This window comes from Leptopilina heterotoma, unplaced genomic scaffold (genome assembly GCF_015476425.1).
Source record: "Leptopilina heterotoma isolate Lh14 unplaced genomic scaffold, ASM1547642v1 Lhet_199, whole genome shotgun sequence".
Taxonomy (NCBI): Eukaryota; Metazoa; Arthropoda; class Insecta; order Hymenoptera; family Figitidae; genus Leptopilina; species Leptopilina heterotoma.
Window position 1 is genome coordinate 1,579,638 of NW_025110915.1, and position 22,013 is coordinate 1,601,650.

General features: G+C 23.7%; 1 protein-coding gene and 1 long non-coding RNA gene across 2 annotated transcripts in view; both read left to right on the plus strand.

The window, feature by feature from the left end:
* The window catches only part of LOC122501070, a 267,535-nt gene that overhangs the window by 43,858 nt on the left and 201,664 nt on the right, over window positions 1-22,013 (plus strand). The window lies entirely within an intron of this gene.
* On the plus strand, window positions 1,322-5,142 carry LOC122501069. The gene is made up of 2 exons (XM_043610318.1): window positions 1,322-1,611; window positions 4,005-5,142. The coding sequence occupies exons 1-2, from the start codon at window positions 1,432-1,434 to the stop codon at window positions 5,037-5,039; spliced, it is 1,215 nt and encodes a 404-aa protein (XP_043466253.1). The 5' UTR covers window positions 1,322-1,431; the 3' UTR covers window positions 5,040-5,142.

Genomic DNA, 22,013 nt, shown 5'->3' on the forward strand with positions numbered 1-22,013 from the left:
GCTTTAAAAATATTTTTTCTAATGATTGAAAAACTTTTTTAGATTCAACTTGTCGTGAAACGTCCCTCAAATAGTGCGCACATTATGGAATACATGAATTTTGATTGTCTTTTCCATAACGAAATTCTTTTTTACAAAAAATGTTCTCGTCTCTATAATTGTTGTTCAGAGTTTATTGACATAACACCAAGAGATAATTCGTTAATTATTATCATAGAAAATTTGGGTGGTAAAAATTATCATTTAAATTCCATCAAAGTCAATGTTGAAGATGAAATTGTTTTGGCAGCAATTTGTGAATTGGCAAAATTTCATGCCAAAGGTTACATTCAAAAATACAAGGAACCGGAGAAATTCTTTCAAATTGTCAAACAATTAAAAACTTTCGATCAAGTGCACACGGAAAAATCAAAGATTCTCATCAACTTTACCCTAACAAGAGTATTCAATTATCTTCGTAAGGAAAAATACGATTCAAAATTTTGTGATAAACTGGAAAATTATTTAGAAAATTCCTATTCAGTGATGACTGAATTATGTAAACCAATCGAGCCATTAGCTACAATAAATCATGGTGACTTTACAATAAATAATATTCTTTACAAGAGAGAAGAGGATAAAATGAAAATTAAACTTATCGATTTTTCCATGATTACCTATTGTTCGCCATTTTTTGATTTTTCCGTTTTTTTACTATTAAACGGAAGTCGTGAGCAGTGGAGGGAGAAATTTACCACAATTTTTAATGCCTATTGTGAAACGCTATTGGAAATTTTAGAAGAAAATGGAATTGAAAATCTTGAAATATTTTCGAAAGAACGTTTATATGAGGAATATAAACAACACGCGATTATTGGTTTTATTACTTCTTGTTTTTTTCGACCATGTCTAATGGGATGTTTTGGAGGGAATACAAATCATTTACAGGAAAAAACATTAGAGGAAAAAAGTAAATCTTTTGCTACAATTGGAGGCGATGAAGTGACAAAAATTTTAGTCGAAATGTTATTTGATTTGAAGGAAATTGGATGTTTAGATCATGTTATTAATAATTAAAAATAATAAAAATAATAAATCATTATCCAACAAAATTGTCATTTATTTTGTTTCTAAAAAAAAAGTTTGCTTCTTATTTTGTTTTAAAACGAAAAAAACCGTAATAGACTTTTTATTTACATACTTTATTATAAATAGATGGCTTTAACATATATAATTATTATTACAAAATGTATTTTTTATCTTAGACGAGCGAACTGAATAAAAAAAAGTGGGGAGAGTGATAAGGTAAAGGCAATTCGATAACAGTTCCATTTCAATAAGACCAGACTGTTGACATATATAGGAACTAATAATAGATTTGGAAATATTATTTTTTAGTTTTATTTCAATTTAGTTTTATTTTAATTCAGTTTAATTGAATGATAAGTAATTATGACTGACATTGAAAATTGGTTGGACGAAAATTTAATTCCAAAATTGAAGACTTGTTTAAAGAAAACAGAATGCAAAGTGGAATATGTAATTTCAGTGCCAACTGATTGTGTTTTTATGGCTCGAGTATGTCTTCTGGATTTGAAATTTATTAATAACCAAGAAAAAATTGAAAATCAGGTAAGTCAATTGCAGTTTCCCTTGGAAATTTATATCAAATAGAAAAAAAATAATATTGAAAATAAACAAATTAAGTTTTGATTTCTTTGTATAATTTATGGTTTATTTATGGATCCAGGAAAATTATTGTACAAATAAATAAACAAATAAAGAAAATCAATGAAGTGAGTAAACTAAATAAAAAATGAATAAATTTATATAAATAAATAAATAAATTTATGAAAGAAAAATAAATAAAGCAAACGAAATTAATAAATAATTATAAACTAAAGAAATTAAACAAAATAAATCAAATAAAAAACATCAAATAAGGTGAAAAAAAATTAATTTTTGTAAAAAATATACAGTTTTTAAATTCTCAACAGTAAGTTGTAATAAATAGTAAAATCAGGACACTAAAAATGTAATTATATTAAATATTATAATCACTAAATTATAATACTTTTACTATATTATCGTTTCGTTAAAAAACTAAGTTTTCAGTAATTAAATACAAATTTTTTTGTTAAAAATAAAACAATTAGCTACTATTTGTAATATTGTACATTTTGTATTATATCTTTGTTTACAAAAGATAAAAAAATGTGTTCTAAAACTTGTTTCGTTACATAATTTCCAAACAATTGAGTAAATTCTAAAGTTAACTTTATCTTATCGCCTTGACTTTCAAAACGAAGTCATTAAATTTCACTACTTTATAATTATTAAATATTAACTTCTGTTATTACTTTTAAACTTTAACTGCTGTTCTTTTTTTACTACTTGCAATTGCAATTGTTTTACATGAAATGTAACAAATAAATTTAACATGAAAATTTGTTTATAAGATAAATTAATTAATTAGGCAATTAAATTAATTAAATTTAATTAAATATTTAATTAATTAAATTAATTAATTTTTAATAAAAATTGATTTTTTCAAAAAAATATATGAAATAATATAAATAATATAAAAAATGTAAATAGTTTATTAAAATGGAAAATGATTTTTTTTCATTCTTTGAGAGATTAAATAATGTAAATACATGTAAATAATATAAAATATGTATATAAAAATATGTAAATATATTAATAACTGAATTATAAACAAATATATAAAAAGGAATAGGTATCAAAAAATATAAGTGAAAACTATATCTACATTTAATAATGGTTTTAATGCCTTATAAAAATATTCAATTCAATAAAAAATATTTACTTAAGTAAAATACAATAATAAAAATATAAAGAAATAATATATTATGTTTTGTCAAATTGAAATTATGCAGATTTTTATTCTTTACTTCTAAAGAAAATTAAAAAATTGTTAAACAGCTGTGATTAAGAAATAGAAAATTTATTTATTTTGCATTATTTTTCTTCATGAATCACAATTTTTTTAACAAAATTATTATTCAGTTTTAGAAAAAGAAGAAAAATATTTGCACAATTCCTATTTTTAATTTTATTTTTAAAACAGGATTTTCCACAAGAATTAAGACATTCAAAAGATTCAAATTCAAACCTTTTTTAAATTAAACAATTTATAAAAGTATTGTTATAAAACATGAAGATATCGATTGCTTCGAGTCGCAGACTCGGAGTGATCGATTTCTTCATGTTTTATAATAATTAAAGATGACCGAGAGATAAAATCATTATTTTATATTATAAGAATATTGTTACTGTAACTTCATCAAAATTTTTTTCATCATTTAAATATTATAATTGAATTATTATTTTCTTGAATTTTAAATTATTTTTTATGAAAATAATTAAATACCTTAAAAAAATTTTATTACTTTTGAAAATAATTGAATTTCTTGTGAAATGTTTATTATTTATGAAAATAATTAAATGTTTGCATACAATTTTATTAAAAAATTTTTAAATAATTAAATTCTTTTTTGGAAATTCTTATTAAAATAGTAGATATTGAAAATCATTGAAATTAGAATAATTTTTGAAAATAATTAAAATTAGGACAAGAATTTTTTTTGAGTTTTATGTGAATAATTGAAATTTGGAGAAGAATTTTGTTATTTATAAAGATAATTGGGATTTTTACGAGAATTTTTTTCAAAATTTTGAACAAAGTTTAATTTTATAAAAATAATTTTATTTTTTTTTTTAATAATTGAATTTTTGCAATTATTTGTAATTTCTCTAAAATTGAATTTTTTAGTGTTTTCAACAAGAATTTAAATTAGAAAATTTTTAAATTCTATTATTTTTAAAAGTTGCTAATTTTATTTAAAAAAGGTAGTAAAAAGTTAGCGCCCAAATTGTTGCTAGTAAATAAATAAAAATCCAAAAAGTGAAAATGTGCAGAGTTAATTAATTAGTCTCAGTAATTAATTTTAATTATTATGCAAATAATTTGATAAAAAGCCAATTGTACATTAAATTTTCAGATTTATTTGGCTGTAAAACGTCCTCCGCTGGGTGAAAAAGGTCGCCATGTATTCAACCTTGACGCAGCGTTTCACAATGAAATACTTTTCTACACGAAATTTGCAAAATACACCGACGACTTTCCAAAATTATATTACGCTCATGAAAAACCTTCGTATGACTCTGTTATTGTCACAGAAAACATTAACCATCAAGGTTACTATTTAAATTCAAACAAGGCGAATTTAAACATCAATTACATTATATCGTCAATGCGTGAAATTGCCAAATTTCATGCCAAAGGTTACATAATGAAAGAAAAAAATCCCAAAGAATTTTTCGAAATAGTAAAAAGTATACAAACTTGTCGTCTACCACCAACGGAAAATAGTCATGGAGTAAAGAAAACCAGACCCTCCGTTAAAAGAATAATTAACTATCTCCAAAAACATAATTACGATGAAACTTTTACCAAAAAATTACAAAAATTTTTACTCAATGGATTTTCATATGCACAATTAGAACTTTCCAAACCAGTCGAACCATTATCCACATTATGTCACGGTGATTTTATTCGAAATAATGTATTTTTCCAAGTAACGGATAATTTAATTAAAACAAAATTAATTGATTTTGGAATGATAAATTATGGTTCACCGTGTAATGATGTTGCACATTTTTTGTATTTAAGTGGAGCTCGATTACACCGGAGGGAGAAATTTCAAGAAATTTTCGACGAATATCACAAAACATTGATGGAGAATTTAAAAAATGCTGGTTTAGTGGATCTTGAGAGATTTTCTAAGGATTTGTTTTTGGAAAATTACAAAAGACATGCTTTCTTTGGTTACTCGATAGCCGTTATTTTTTTGCCTGTTATGCTGGGACTATTTAAAGAAACAACTGATGAATTATTATCTCTTCCTATTGATGAATTCGCTCAAATGTTTGCCGACGTTGGTGGCGATGATTATACGGAAACTTTAGTGCAAATGATATTTGATTTGCGAGACGCTGGAACTTTGGATGTTATAAATGATGTTTCAGTTGAATAAATTTTTGATATTTTCTATTCTAGGGCTCGAACTAGGTCCGTAAATTTCGTAAAGGTCCGTAAATTTGCTTGAAGTCTGTAAAAGCCAAGTTTTTTGAAAAAAAGTCCGCAATTTGATTAAAAAAGGATGAAAATTTCGTAAGTTGTACGATATAATTTGGAGAATTTTAAAGAAATTACAAATGATAGCAGAAATTCAATTATTTTCAAAAGTAATAAAATTCTTTGCAGACATTCAATTATATTCAAAAATCTTTAAAAATTGTCGACAAAATTTCAATTATTATTCACTATATTATCTTTGAAAATAATTAAATTCTTCTCCAAAATTCAATTATTTTTAAAAATTTTAATAAAATTCTTGGCAAAATTTCAATTATTTTCAAAAATTTTCCTCAATTAAATTCTCAAAATCTACTATTTTAATAAAATTTTCCAAAAAATTCAATTATTTCCATAAAATAATAAAAATTTCATAGGAATTCAATTATTTACAAAATTTTTTATAAATTTCTTTGTAATCATTCAATTATTTTCATAAATAATAAAATTTTTACAGGGATTCAATTATTTTCGTAAAATAAAAAAAATTTCATAGGAATTCAATTATTTACAAAAATTTTTATAAATTTCTTTGTAATCATTCAATTATTTTCATAAATAATAAAATTTTTACAGGGATTCAATTATTTTCGTAAATAATAAAACTTTTTTTAGAAATTAAAATATTTTCATAAACAATAAAACTAATTGCAGGATTTCAATTATGTATATTACCATTTCGAATTCGTCGAAAAATGTAATTATTCTTAAAAATTTTAATAAAATCCGTCAAAAGAATTGAATTATTTAAAAATTTATTGATAAAATTCTTTTTGAGAATTCAGTTTTAAGAAACATGCAATAATTATTCTATAAATTGTATTTTTTTTATTTAAATAATTGACTTTTTGTAGAATTTTCTAATAAAAATTGATTTATAAATGGATTTCAGTTAAAATTTTGGATAATAATTGAATTTTAGAAGCATTAGAACGTGACTTTTTAGAAATAATTGAATTTTGGAAAAGTTTTAAATTTAAATGTTTGAAAATCTGAATTTTTTATATTTTTAACTAACAATTCTGTGGAATTAATTTTTTTGAAAAAGTTTAATTGAATGTTTTTATATTATTTTATGTTTTTATTTTCTAATATATATTTAATTGAAGAATTTACGAATAATTGAAGTTTTGTAAAATTTAATTGTAAACAAATGAATTTGAAAATTTTCAAATAACTTTTTAAAAAATTATTAAAAATAATGCTTTTATAGAAAAATTTTAGTTAAAAACAAAAAAAAAATTTAATCTTGGAAAAGTTTGCAATTTTTTGGAAAAATTCAATTATTTTCAAGAGTAATAATATTCTTCGCAAAAAATAACTATTGTTCAAAAACAATAAAATTTTTCTTAAAGATTCAATTATTTTGACAAAAAATAAAGCTTACCTATCGCAGAATTTTAATTATTTTAAAAACAATTTTAATCGAATTCGTCAAAAAATGTAGGTAATTATTCTTAAAAATTTTATTGAAATTCATCAAAAGAATTCGATTAATCAAAAATTTGTTGTTAAAATTTTTTATGGGAATTGGATTTTAAGAAACGTTCAATTATTTAGTAAATTATTTATTTTTGTATTTAAATAATTGAATTCTAGTAGAATTTTGTAATAAAAATTGATATAAAAATGAATTTCAGTTAAAATTTTACATAATAATTGAATATTAAAAGCAATATAGCGTAAATTTTTAGAAATAATTGAATTTTGAAATTTATTTTTTTGAGAAAGTTTAATGGAATTATTTTCGTAAATAATAAAATTCTTTTTAGGAATTCAATTATTTTCATAAACAATAAAACTTATTGAAGAATTTTAATTATTTTTATTAGAATTTTAATTAAATTCGTCAAAAAATTTAATTATTCTTAAAAATTCTATAAAAAATTAAAAATTCGTCAAAAAAAATTAAATTATTTAAGAATATGTTGATAAAATTCAATATGAGAATTGAATTTTAAGAAACATTCAATTATTTAATAAATTATTTATTTTTGTATTTAAATAATTGAATTCTAGTAGAATTTTCAAATAAAAATTGATTTAAAAATGAATATCAGTTAAAATTTTAGATAATAATTGAATATTAAAAGCAATATAGCGTGGATTTTTAGAAATAATTGAATTTTGAAATTTATTTTTTTGAAGAAGTTTGATTTTTTTTATATTGTTTTATGTTTTTATTTTATAATATATATTTAATTGAAGAATTTACAAATAATTGGAATTTCGTACAATTAAATATTGTAAACAAATAGACTTGAAAATTGTCAAGAAACTTTTTCGAAAATTATGAAAAATTATCGATTTAAAGAAGAATTTAAAGTGAAATGTTCTCTTATTTGACTCGGACTGGTTATATTTTGTGTCAGTAATTGGTCCGTAAATGGTCCATAATTTTTCATTTTTGGTCCGTAATGTCCGTATTTTTTAAATACTTTCACTGGTTCGAGCCCTGCTATTCTTTTTTTTCAAAAAGCAGTTTGAATATAATTAAGTAAGGAAAGAATTCTAATTCATTTAGTTGTAAGGGACTGGAAAATGAAAATTATAATAACGGTTTTTAAACAAAAATGACCAAAAATGTATTTTTACGATTTACATTAATAAAATTGAAGGAAATTCTGCTAAAACGCATTTGTTTATTTACAAATTACAATACCTACAAATTTGAATAATTAAAAAAAATGTTCCCAACAAAATACGGTTAATAATTTAGAAAAGAAATTAAAATATGTTTCGTGAATAAAATTTTCTAAAAACTTCTCTTCTTTTTCGAAAAACTTAAATAGAAACCAATATGAATCAATATCAACCAATATTTTATGCTCTCTTGTACATTCGTCTATATAGTTATTTTAAAAACACTAGGAGCATTGAATTGATTTTTCCGGAGTGTTCCAGACATGCTTTATCTGCTTTCTTTGTCAGAGGTGTCGAGCATAAAACCCGAATGCGTTTTTCATTGTATGCTGCTTCTGTCGTTTCTGAGCAAGCGACCAAAAAAAAAGAAGAAGAAAAAAAAATAAATAAAGAAAAAAAAAGAAAAGAGGATAGAAAAATAGCACAGAGTGTGAGTAATATAATAACCGAGAGCAGGTGTACATACACACAGTTGCTTTATAAAAATTTCACTAAAAAAACGCACACACACACAGACAGAAACTCATACAGATGCGAGAAATATTATATCGTTGCTAAAATTTAGGGTGCTTTTAGAAAGTGGCTGTTCCACTGAAAAAAGATGGATATGTAAATCCTGCACTTTTACAAAAAAAAAAAAAAAAAAAAAAATGTGTATGAGAGAGATGAATACATGCTTTTATCGTGTAAAATGTTTCACGATCATGCCTTTGATAAAGATAAATGTACTAAGCGAAATCGTATATAAAAAAATGAGTTCAATCCTACAATAGAACTGTCATTTCTTTAAATAGTTTTTTTAAATTTACGGATTTAGATTTAGAGCAGTCCAATATTGGACCATAAATGGGTAACTAGAGAAAAATAAAACAATTAAGCAACAAAATTATTAATAGGAAGAAAAGTTTTGTAACAAAAAAAAATATTTTACTCTTTGCAAACTTAATAGTTAATATACAGAAAAAAGACTAATTTTCAGCAATATAAATAGAAGATCAAAAAAAAATAAAATAAGAGAAGAGAAGAGAATCAAAGCGAGAAGCAATGGAAATAAAGGGATTATTGAAAATAGCTAAAACTAACGAGATAAAAAAAAGAGGATAAGCCTATAGAATGAACTCATCGTGTCATCATACAAAGGGGTTAACGACAGAGTAGAATCATGTCAACAGGAAAATCGATGGTTTAAAAATCAAGCCTGGTTGTTAATTCTTGTTACACTGTCCCTCATCGTCTCTTGTGTGTACCGCACAATTCTGGCCACGATCTCTTCCCCTTCCCTTTCCCCAAAAACCACCTAGCTCACCACTGTCGAACCACCAAACGCTATTCGCGACATCCACTACATCGTTTGTGATGGACGAGGGAAATATCGACAAGCATAGTCCATTAAAAATGGTTTGTTTGCACTTCAACAATGTCCCCACAAAAAAAAAAATGCCTTGTTATCCTCTTTTCGTTCTCGAAAAAAACTCCCTAAATACCTTGAAAAATTGCCCCCGTGTGACACTCGTTTTTTTGGTTAATGTACACGGAAGTCAATGATACTTGTCAAAAAAAAAAAAGAAGAGTATACTTGATTTTTTGTTTTCAATCCAAAAAGTACTTTTTTCCTATACAATTAAATTAATGTCATACAATTATTATTATTTTCCCTAAAAAAAAGTAAATAAGCGTTTGAAGGAACAAAAAGTACTTTTTCCCCTACAATTCAATTAATGTAAAAACTAAAAACAATTATTATTATTTTCCCTTTTAAAAAAGTAAATAAGCATTTGAAAGAACAAAAATAGTTTCAATTGTTGTTTTCTGTTTTTTTTTGAAATTACAATACAATATATTGCGCGTAAAACAATGATTATATGGAATGAGATTGCCATCCATAGGTGAGTGTATATAAATATATATAGATACACGTAGAGTGTGTAACAAGAAACGATGCACATCGTTTGTATTGGAGAGATATTGTACATACACGAAAGCGAAGCGTGGCGTTAACGTTAATCCGAAAATCCAATCGGACCTCATAATCGAACAAATCGATAGTTACGTTTACCATACACGAGCATCAGCAATATCAGTTCCTTTTCGGGCTACCATTACATTTCGCGTTTGTTAATTCGTCTGTGGCTTTATTGAAGCTTAATTAAATCGAACCTCCAAAATTAAGGAGCGAAATTTCCATTCATTGATCATTATTATAAAAATTGAAATATAAAAATATTAATAAATAATGTTAGTATATTTTAATTTTATTATTATTATTATTATTATTATTATTATTATTATTATTATTATTATTATTATTTTATCAAAATAAATTTTTTTAGTGAGCCATTACTTGATTCAAATAATATTTATCAGTTACATTTTCTCTTTGAAAGATTTTTATTCTGACTTTCATTTTTATAGATTTTTATTTTCACATTCACTTTTACATATTTTTATTTTTACTTTCGCATACAATTGGATAGATTTTTATTTACAGATTCAGTTTGACAAATTTTTATTTTCACTTTCTATTTAAGTGAATATGAAAACTTTATCATTCTAAAATTGAAATAGGGTTGCCTTAGGTCAGGGAATTCAGAGAAAAGTCAAAGAAATCAGGGAAAGGTTAGGGATTTTTATTAAATAATACTGGAACAAATTAAATTTTTTAAATTTATAAGAAAATTCTGAATTTTGGTGTCTTTTTTGTTTGCCTTATAAACTATGAAATATTTCAAAAAATTCAAATACAAGCCCTTCAATTTTTTATATATCTAATAATAATTTATTTTTAAATAACTTAATTCTTGAACAACTATCATAAAATTATTACTTATAAATTATTAAATAAATAATTGTACTTCAAAATTTCAAAATTAATTGGATTTCAAAAGAGTTGCGTTTACAATCTTCATAAATGGATGAACTTTAAAGGTTTCAATTTGAAATTTTAGAAAATATCAATTTTTAATGAATTTAAACAGAAATTTTAAAACCAACTATCAGAAATTCAAATATTTTCAAAAGTGATAAACTTCTTCGCATTAATTCAATTATGTTCAAAAATTTAAAAACATTCTTATTAAAATTTCAATTATCTTTATAAATAATACAATTTTTCTCCGAAATTCAATTATTTTCAAAAAATTTAATATAATTCTTGGCAAAATTTCAATTATTTTCAAAAATTTTCCTCATTTCAATTATTTATAATATCTACTATTTTAATAAAATTTTTCAAAAGAATGCAATTATCTAAACAAAATATTAATAAAAATTTCACAGGAATTCAATTACTTATCAATTTTTTTTAAATTTCTTCGCACCAATTCAATTATTTTGAAATATTAAATGAAGTTTCTAGAAGTAATTCAAATATATTTAGAAAAATCAAGAAAATACTTCTAAGAAATTCAATTATTTGGAAAAATTTAAATAAACTTCTTTTAAAAATTCTGTTATTAAAGAAAATGTTGACAAAATTCTTTACAAGATTTAGTTAACAAAATTGCAATTTTAATACAATTTTCCTATATAAGTAAATTATTTTCAATACAATTCTTCTTAAGAATTCCATTATTTTCAGAAATAATACATTTTTTAGGGGAAATCAATTATTTAAAAAAATTTGAATAAAATTCTTTACAAACAATTCATTGTTTTCATAAATAATAATATTTTTCTCTGGAATTCAATTATTTTTACAAATAAAATTCTTCACAGCAATTCAATTCTTTAAAAAAATTTTTAATAAAATTCGTTGCAAGAATTCAATTATTTTCATAAATAACAAAACTTATTGCAGATAATAGAAAATTGTATTTATTCTTAAATTTTCTTTTGAAAATTCGACGAAATATTATTCAATTATTTATTTTTGTATTTAAATAATTGAATTCTCGAATAATTTACAAACAAAAATTGATTAAAAAATGAATTTCACTTAAAATTTTAAATCGCATAAATAAATATTAAAAGCATTATAGCGTGAATTTTTTGAAATAATTGAATTTTGAAAATCGTTTAAATTAAAATCTTTGAAAATTTGAATTTATAGTTACAAGATTCTGACGATATAAAATAATAATTTTATCACGCTTTTATCTTAAATTTCTTCATGTTTTATAATATTATTCTCAAAATTTATTGAATTGCAGATGGTTTGAATTTAAAAATCATAATTCATATAGAAAAATAACGATTAAGTATTTATTTAAAAAAGAAATTATTGATTTTTTTGAATAATTTTACAATTAAAGAAATTCGTAAATAAATATAATACATCATTTTTTTTGAAAATTTAATAATTTTTGTAGTGAATCAGAATAATCTTCAGGGTCAGGGAAAAAGTCAAAAATTTTTCTGGAAATCAGGGAAAAGTCAGGGAAAAACAAAATTAAATTTTTGTGGCAACGCTGTGAAAATAAAAGTGACAGTAAAAATAAAAATTTATGAAAGTGAAAAAAATCTATCAAAATGAAAGTGAAGATGAAAGTAGAAATAAAAATCTATCAGAGTAAAAGTGAAATTACGTAATTGACCCCCTATTCTACTTTTTAATAAAATTGCAGTAGATTTTATAAACTGGAACATTTTTCAAAAATTGGAGCTTTTTTCTAAATATTTAAAAATTTTGCTCTAATTTTTCCTAAATATTCTATACCTTTCGAAAATTGGAGTTCTTTTCTTTGATTTTTCCAAAAGTCCTCTAGTTTTTTTTTATAAATAGAATCTTTCTTCCTCTTTTAGTTTTCCAGTAATTCTTGCCAAAGTAAATTTTCTATTATTGTCTCTTATATTTTTCTCTTTCTCCTAATGCAAAAAAACGAGTTTTAATTTCTTAGTCTTCAACACACACATTTTCCCTGAAAATTAAAAATAATCAGTTTACTGAATTAAAAATGTACAATTTTCACCCCTCTTTCTCTTGAAAGAAAAAATTTCTAAACTTTTAATAGAATTTTTCAACTTCTTAAAATTGAAATTTCCTCCACTTAATGCTAATTCTTTTTGCATGTAAAATGAAATTTAAAACACTCTTTTTTTTCGAAAATGTAACGTTCAGAAAAAAGAAGAAGCGCAAAAAGTAGAAATAAGTGAATTTGGAGAGTTTTTTTATTTTCTTTTTTTTTATAAAAACGTCAAGTAGCTGATATATTGGCTCCTATGAATAACAAATGAACAATCTTCATATTTGCTTTGGCTCTTACCACGTCCGTGACTTGTATTCCCTCTCTCTCTCTCTCTCTCTCTCTTTTTCTCTTAACTATTTTTTTTCTTTTTCTCTCTAAAGTTTTCAACCTCCCCCCCCTCTTACCCCGCTTTACTCCCACCCCTTTAGTGAACCTGCGAAAACTTTTAACTGGATACATTACCTGTCTGACTACCTCACTCTCCCTATCTTCTTTATAGCCGTAGAAGCTTTTAAACTCGTTCAAGGCTCAAGGTAGCTACGGTTATTAGAAATTTCTCGGGACATGCTGAGAGATGAATATATAGACTTTCCGTCTCTCTTCCTTGGCTTGAATTAAACATCCAAGTCTTTACGACAATCTCCACCACAATCTTAAATTTTCAAGTACAACATCAAACCAATCTATATTGGATCAGGAAAAATTGTTTGCCTTTAAAATTTTAAAATACAGAAAAAATATTTTGAATTTCCATTTCATATAATATTATGCTCTTTGTAAATTTAATTTTCGTTTCTAATTGAATAGAGAAAAAAAATATAGTATTCATATTGAGATATATAATTTTGTACATTAAACTATAAAGTTTGAATTATACATTGCTTTTTGAGTGTTAAATATTTATACAGGAACGATATTTATGCCTCACGATATCTAGTTTACTCTCGGGATCTCTCATATACCGAGAATGGGATGGACAATGAATAGTTAAGCTCTCATTAGTAATGGTATCAGTGTTCGTGCGTATCCATGTATAGATAAGGTTTGTAGATGTGCTTCATTGAGGATTCCATAGTACACCAAGTGTCTAACAGTGTTTCAGCAAAATACAGGTGTAATGATCGTGCAAAAGGTAGGGCGCTCATGTTTCGTTTGTTGGTCTAGAGAATTGGTTTCATACTGTTTGTAACGAGAGTGAGAGATGATGAAAGGAAAGGCGAGTTAGTGGTCGTGAAGAAAACTTTAGGAGAAGGAATAAAAAATTTTCAAAATTTCTCTTTCTTCATCAAAAAAAAAAAAAAAAAATTAATTAAAAATTTCTAAAAACTAGGTGTTTTAGAAATTTTTAGTTCTTTGAACTTCTTGGTAATTTGCAAGCTATAAAGTAATGAAAAAACACCAGAAAAGTAGAATTGGACAGAGAAATAAATTTATCTTTCACCATAAAAAAAATACGCAAAATTTCTAAAAACCAGCGTTTTCAGAAATTGGTTATTTTTTTTGGTTCTTTGAACTCTTTGATAATTTGCAAGCTATTAAGTAATAAAAAACATCAAGAAAGTAGAATTGGTCAGGGAAAAGTCAGGGATTTTTATTAAAAATACTGGAAAAAATTAAAGTTTTAGAATTCATAAGAAAATACTGAATTTTTCTTTTTTCTTGTTTGACACATAAACTATAAAATTACCAAGAATTCTAATACAAAACGATCAATTTTTTGTATTTCTGACAATAATTTATTTTTAAATAACTTAATTTTTGAAGAACTATCATAAAATTATTACTCAGAAAATATTTAATGGATAAATTTCAAAATTAATTGAACTTCAAAAGAGTTGCGTTTGCAATTTTCATAAATTTCAATTATTTTCAAAAATTTTCCTCAATTTAATGATTTTTTTTTTACAAATGATTGCAGAAATTTAAATATTTTAAAAATTAATTAAATATTCTTTAAAAAATTTAATTATGTTCAAAAAATATTTCGTCAGAATTTCAATTATAAATAATAAAATTCTTCTATTCTAAATTCAATTATTTTCAAAAAATTTTCTCCAATTCAATGATTTTCAATGATTTTCAATGATTTAATACTTTAATAAAATTTTCCAAAAGAATTTCATTATTTTAAAAAAATTTTAATAAAATTTTACGTAAACATTTAATTATTTTCATAAATAATAAAAATTTTACAGGAATTCAATTGTTTACAAATTTTTTTACAAATTTTTCTTGAAATAAATCAATTATTTTTATTAAAATAAAATTTTTTACTGCGATTCTATTATTTCTATGAGTAATAAAATTCTTTTTAGGAATTCAATTATTTTAATAAATAATAAAACTCGTCGCAAAATTTCCATTATTTTCAATGTAATTTTAATCAAATTCCTCGAAAAATGTTATTATTTTCTTAAATAATACAAATTTCACAGGAATTCAATTATTTACAAATTCTTTATAAATTTCTTTGCAATAATTCAATTATTTTTATAAATAATAAAATTTATTACAGGGTTTCAATTATTTTCCTAATAATGAAATTTTTTATAGGATTTCAATTATTTTCATAAATAATGAAACTCATCTCATAATTTTAATTATTTTTAATACAATTTTAATAAAATTTCTCGAAAATTGTAATTATTCTTAAAAATGTTTTTAAAAGTCGTCAAAAGAATTCAATTATTTAAAAATTTGTTCATAATATTCTAGATGAGAAATCGATTTTTAAAAATATTCAATTTTTCAATAAATTATTTATTTTTGTATTTATATAATTGAATTCTCGTAGAATTTTCTAATAAAAATTTATTTAAAAATAAATTTTAGTTAAAATTTTAGATAATAATTGAATATTAAAATCATTGTATGATGAATTTTTAGAAATAATATAGAATTTTAAAAAGGTTTCAAATTAAAATCTTTGAAAATTTGAATTTTTCATACATTTAATTATCAATTTTGTAGAATATATGTTTCGAAAAAGTTTAAATAAATTTTTTATAAATTATTTGAAATTTTTATTTTCTAATGTATATTTCTAATGTATAATATTTAATTGAAGAATTTCCGAATAATCAAAATTTCGATAAATTGAATTGTGAATAAATAGATTTGAAAATTCTCGAAGAACTTTTTAAAAAATTATTAAAAATAATTTATCTATAAAAGAATTTTAGCTGAAATTTTTAGAAAATAGTAATTGAATTGAAATGATAAAAATAATTTTGAATAAGTTTTAGTTAACAATATTTTTATAATATAAAATAATGATTTTATCACTTAGTAATCTTTAATTGTTATAAAAATTGTTTATGATATTTTTTTAATTCTTTTAAGATAATAATATCCTTATAAGTTGGTGACTTTTGAAAAGGTTTGAATTAAAAATTTTTGAAAATCTTAATAATAATAATAATCTTAACAATAATTATTAACGATTTATTTAAAAATAACGAATCCGCACTATTTTATTATTAGAAACATACAAATTAAAATTTAGAGAATAACGAAGACAATACGTCATATTAAACTTATTTTTGATTAAATACAAACGTTCCAGCAAGAATAAAAATTTGGGGTAGTTTAGAACCCTAAAAGTATGAGCTAGCTAGGGGGAGAGAGAGACTCCCCCATTTAGGTAGTTAAGGGTTAAATATTTATTGACATTTTTTTAATTTCTTTTCAAAATTAGAAAAACCGGCTAAAGCCTTTCTAGTGCTGTGTCTTAAATAGTACAAAGTAGGGGAACTTCTGTTCGGGAGAGATGACTTGAAAAGGTGGTACGGGAGCCAGAGGCAGGAAACCCAGTGGATTAAGCCAACGCAACCACCGGCGCGTATACGTCTTGCCTGAGCTTAACAGATGATTAATCTATTCACGCCCTCCGCAAACAAGCATACACTACCAACTTATAGTAGCAAGTTCCAACCTCTACATATCCACTATCAACCCACCTACTCATCCAGCTAAAGATCTACAACCGGCAAAAACCAACACACATTACTATCAAATCTGCAATAATATTGTTCTATGAGATTCTAAATATCGTTGTGGTCTGCAAAGATAGGCCTAAATATTTGATGAAATATTCAGGACTTTTTATTTTTTATTATTCATTTTAATTAATTTTTAATTATTAATTTTTCATTACTATTTAACCCGTTGACTGTCGCTGACGCATATATGCGCAACTCAAAAAAGGTGATTAAAAACTTCTTAAATGTTCCTGAAACCGGTTACTCGGCGGTTTTTAGGGTCTCTGATTACGAATCTGTCATTATTTTTCTAAGGTACTTATCGAAATTCGATTTCACCAAAAATTATCATACTGATGTCATATTAACCAGTTTCAAACAAATTCAATAAATTTAAAAAAATTTTCCGTCATATTGAACCAGATATTTTGAATTTTGAAAAACTGATTTCAGATTCGTAATCAGCGACCCTGAAAATCCCCAAGTATTTAGTTTCAAGCCAATCTTATCAATTTTTTATTTCGTTGTCCGCCATATTGGATCCGCCATTTTAAATTTTAGAAAACTAATGTTAGATTCGTAATCAGCGACCCTTAAAACCCCCGAGTAACAAGTTTCAAGCAAATTCGACGAATTTTGAAAAAATTTCCGCCATCTTGGATCCGCCATTTTGAATTTCTAAAAACTGATGTCAGATTCGTAATCAGCGACCCCAGAAACCTTAGGGTACCAAGTTTCATAAAAATCCATTAAAATTTTTTTCAACACACTTTTGGCCCAAACAGTGGAAATCTCGTTGACAGCCAAGGGGTTAACGATCATCGACAAAAAGTATATAAAACTCTAAACGTTTTGTATGGTTAACTACCGAAAACTATATGAACAGCAAGGGTTGTTTCTTTGCGACATGTAAACTACCATAGATATACCTAGTTTAGACTTTAGGAATTACATTTTAAAAAATTCAGAAGTAAATATTATTTTAGGTTACACAAAGCAAATTTTACCAATTACTCTACGAGGTAGCAAGAATATAAAAACAAATAAAAAATTAAAAACAATATTTACCATAAATAATTTATAGGATAAAAACAAAATTTTAAGACAATAAGTCATTATTTTAAAGATTCATTATTATTATTATTTCCGGTCTGACTGAAAAAGCCTTTTACTACTGACATTATTGTTGGTTGATATTTGTCTGCCTAAACTTTGATTTTGTTATAAATACACATTAAAAATGTTGACCAAATTCTATTTTTTCACGCTGAATTCGAATCCGCTGCTAAAGTTGCTCCTATAGAACGTTAAATTTTAAAGTAGTGAATCATTGATTACAAATCTTAAGTTCATTTTGAAAAATTCAAAATAACGGATCCAATCAATCGGATTTGCTTGAAACTTGTTACTTGGGGGTTTTTGGGGTCATTTTGAAATTTTAAAATCAAATTCGTAACCAAAAACCCTAAAAAATCTTCAATTACCAAGTTTCAAGCAAATCCGATTGATTTTTAACTTTTTTCATCAGCCATATTGAATCCTCCATCTTGAATTTTAAGAATCTGACTTCATGATCGTAATCAGCCATTTCAAAGACCTCTGAGTAACAAGTTTTAAGCAAATCCGACGGATTTTTATCTTCTCAGCGGACCTAAAGCATTTAAATTTTAAAGTAGATTATAACTATCTTCTAAGTAATATATTTTAATTTGCAGCAACAATTGTTTAAAATTGATTTTAGTTTCTTAGATTCAAAACCTTGTATTTCTGAGTTATTGCAAGTTCTAAAATTTTACGTCTGACTTAAACAGCGTTTTACTACTGAAAATGGAATTCTTTCTTATTTGTCTGCCTAAACATTTATATTATTTCAAATATAGTGTAAAAAATAATTTGAGGAACTTTGTCTGACCGAGTGTTACTTTTACTACTGAAACTGATACTACAGGTGCTAAATAATTTTAGGTCTCACAGGAACAGCCTTTTACTACTGAAAATATTGTTCTTTATTCTTTGTCTCCCTGAACTACGATTATATTACAAATATAATGTGAAAAATAATTACAGGAACTTTGTCTGACAGAGTTTTTCAATTACTACCGAAACTGACATTGCAAGTGCTGATTATTTCAGGTCTGACTAAAAATATTTTTTACTACTGAAATTACAGCTCTAACTGAACTTTGATTATATTACAAATATAATGTAGAAAATAATTATAGGAACTTTGTCTGAGTTTTTCAATTACTACTGAAAGTGACATTACAACTGCTGAATATTTCAGGTCTGACTAAAAATGCTTTTTACTACTGAAATATCTGTTGTTTATTATTTATTTGGCTAAACATTAATATTAATACAAAAAGAGTCAATATCATCACAAAAACACTTTTAAATAACTCTGAAACATTATGTGAACAATAAAAATCTTATTTGAACTTTAGGAACTTTATATTTCAAAACTCACAAATTAATTTTATTTTAGGTAACACAAACATATCAGAAAGACATAAATTAAATAAAATCTACTTCTTGTATTAAGTTGACAAGAATTTTTTTTGCTTTTCTGTCAAGAATTAAAGTAATAACATTTAGTATAGTCTATAATTAATACTAGACAATATTTATTCAAAGCAGAAAATTTAAATATTTGGATGTAAAAATTTTTTATTGGAAATGGGCATTGTTCATAATAGCAGGGATTTTGGTAAATAAAATTGTTGTCGAAATTTCAATTATTTTCAAAATTTTTCCCCTTTTCAATGATTTTCAATATCTACTAGTTTAATAAAATTTTCCAAAAGAATTCAATTATTTAAAAGAAATTTAATAAAATTCTACGGAAGTATTTAATTCTTGTCATATAGTAATAAAAATTTCACAGGAATTCAATTATTTAGAAATTTTTTATAAATTTCTTCGCAACAATTCAATTATTTTCATAAATAATATAATTTTTATAGGGATTCAATTATTTTCGTAAATAATACAATTCTTTTCAGGAATTCAATTATTTTCATAAATAATAAAACTCAATGCTGAATTTCAATTATTTTTAACGCAATTTTAATCGAATTCCTAGAAAAATGTAATTATTCTTAAAAATTTTATTAAAATTCGTCAACAGAATTCAATCATTTAAAAATGTTTCGGATAAAATTATTTATGATATGATAATTGAATTTTAAGAAACATTTAATTATTCAATAAATTATTTCTTTTTATATTAAACTAATTGAATTTTATAGTAGAATTTTTTAATAAAAATTGTTAAAATCTTTGAAAATCTGAATTTTTCATATTTTTAACTAACAATTCTGTGGAATTAATTTTTTTTTTAAAGTTTAATTGCGGATTTGTATTGAAATTATTTCAAGTTTTTATTTTTTAATACATATTTAATTGAAGAATTTACGAATAATTGAAATTTTGGAAAATTAAATTGTAAAAAAATTAATTTGAAAATTCTCAAAGAACTTTTTCAAAAATTATTAAAAATAATACTTATTGAGAAGAATTTTAGTTGAAAACAGGAAAAGAAAATTTAATTTTGGAAAAGTTACAAATTATTGCAGAAATTCAATTATTTTCAACAATAATAATATTATTAGCAAAAATTAAATATTTTTCAAAAATAATAAAATTCTTCTTCGAGATTTAATTATTTTCACAAATAATAAAACTCTTTGCAGAATTTCAATAGTTTTTAACACAATTTTAATCGAATTCCTAGAAAAATATAATTATTCTTAAAAATTTTTTAATATTCGTCAAAAGAATTCAAATATTTAAAAATGTTTTTGATAAAATTTTTTATGATAATTGAATTTTAAAAAACATTCAATTATTCAATAAATTATTTCTTTTTATATTAAAACATTTGAATTTTAGTAGAATTTTTTAATAAAAATTGTTAAAATTAAAAAATTAAATATTGTTCAAAAATAATAAAATTCTTCTTCGATAGTTAATTATTTTCATAAATAATTAAACTCATCGCAGAATTTCAATTTTTTTTAATACAATTTTAAACGAATTTCTCGAAAAATGTAATTACTCTAAAAATTTGTATTAACATTGGTCGAAAGAATTCAATAATTTAAAAATTTGTTGATAAAATTCTTTATGGGAATTGAATTTCAAGAAACTTTCAATTCTTCAATAAATAATTTACTTTTATATTTAAATAATTGAATTCTACTAGAATTTTCTAATAAAACTTGATTTGAAAATGGATTTCAGTAGGGATAGAAAAATAGAGAGAGAGAAAAAATATAGAGAGACGTAGAGAAATAGAAAGAGAGTGAGAGTGAGAAAAACAGAGAGCAAGTGAGATAGATACATAGGCAAAAAAGAGGGGCGGAGAAGCAAAAAGAGAGGAAAGACGAGAAGGACAAGCTCCATGAGAAAAAGAGACGAACGCGAGATGAATGAGATTTTGCACGCAGGGTAATCTCGAAAAACAAGAGAATCAACTCATCGCAACACAGAATACATGGTATGGAAGTTTTGTTTTCTACCATACGTTGAGAATGTATGATATGACTGTTGTGATATATAAAGGGAGCTTATGGCACTTTGTTAAACAGTATATGAGTCGTAATTAGTTGTACAGAAGTGCACATTGCTTTTCTACATTCCTGTCCACGGGCATTGTCAACAAATAAAGTGATTAGGGGGCGTTTTATAATTTATACAGGAAATGCAAGCTTAATATGTCTCGTGTACATTTGTTACGAATTATAACTCGTCACACTTCTTCTTTGTTTCATTTTATTCATTTTATTATAATATATATTTAGCTCATCTCGAAATGTTTTTTAATCCCTTGGTTCTTTGTAACTTTATTCAAAATTAGATTGTTTCAAATGAAAAGAGAAAATATTAACTGACTTTTAAGATTTATCAATCTAAGTTTTTACTGTTTCAATCGTTAATTCTTAATTGAATAAAAATTGTCCTGAAATCTGTACTTAAAATTCTTTTGCTGTCTTCTCGCGATAAAATTAAAATCCTTTTTGTTAATAATAGCATTAAATTCGTTTATAATCTGTCAATTTCATTTTTCCTGAAATTAAAGTCGTCTTTCGCGGGAATTTGGTTTTTCCTGAAAATAAATTCGTTTTAATTCTGATAATTTGGTTAATTGCTCACATTAATTTCCGATCGCAATTTATAATTTCGATTCAAAACAATTTTTTTTACTCCAAATCCTTTAATTCATTATTAACGAATCAGCATCCATAAACCGTTGCCTATGTAATTCAAATCAATCTGCTTCTAGTTCAACTGAATTTTAATTGTTCTGAATACGTCACTCTACTCTTTTATTCATTCGTTTTTAAT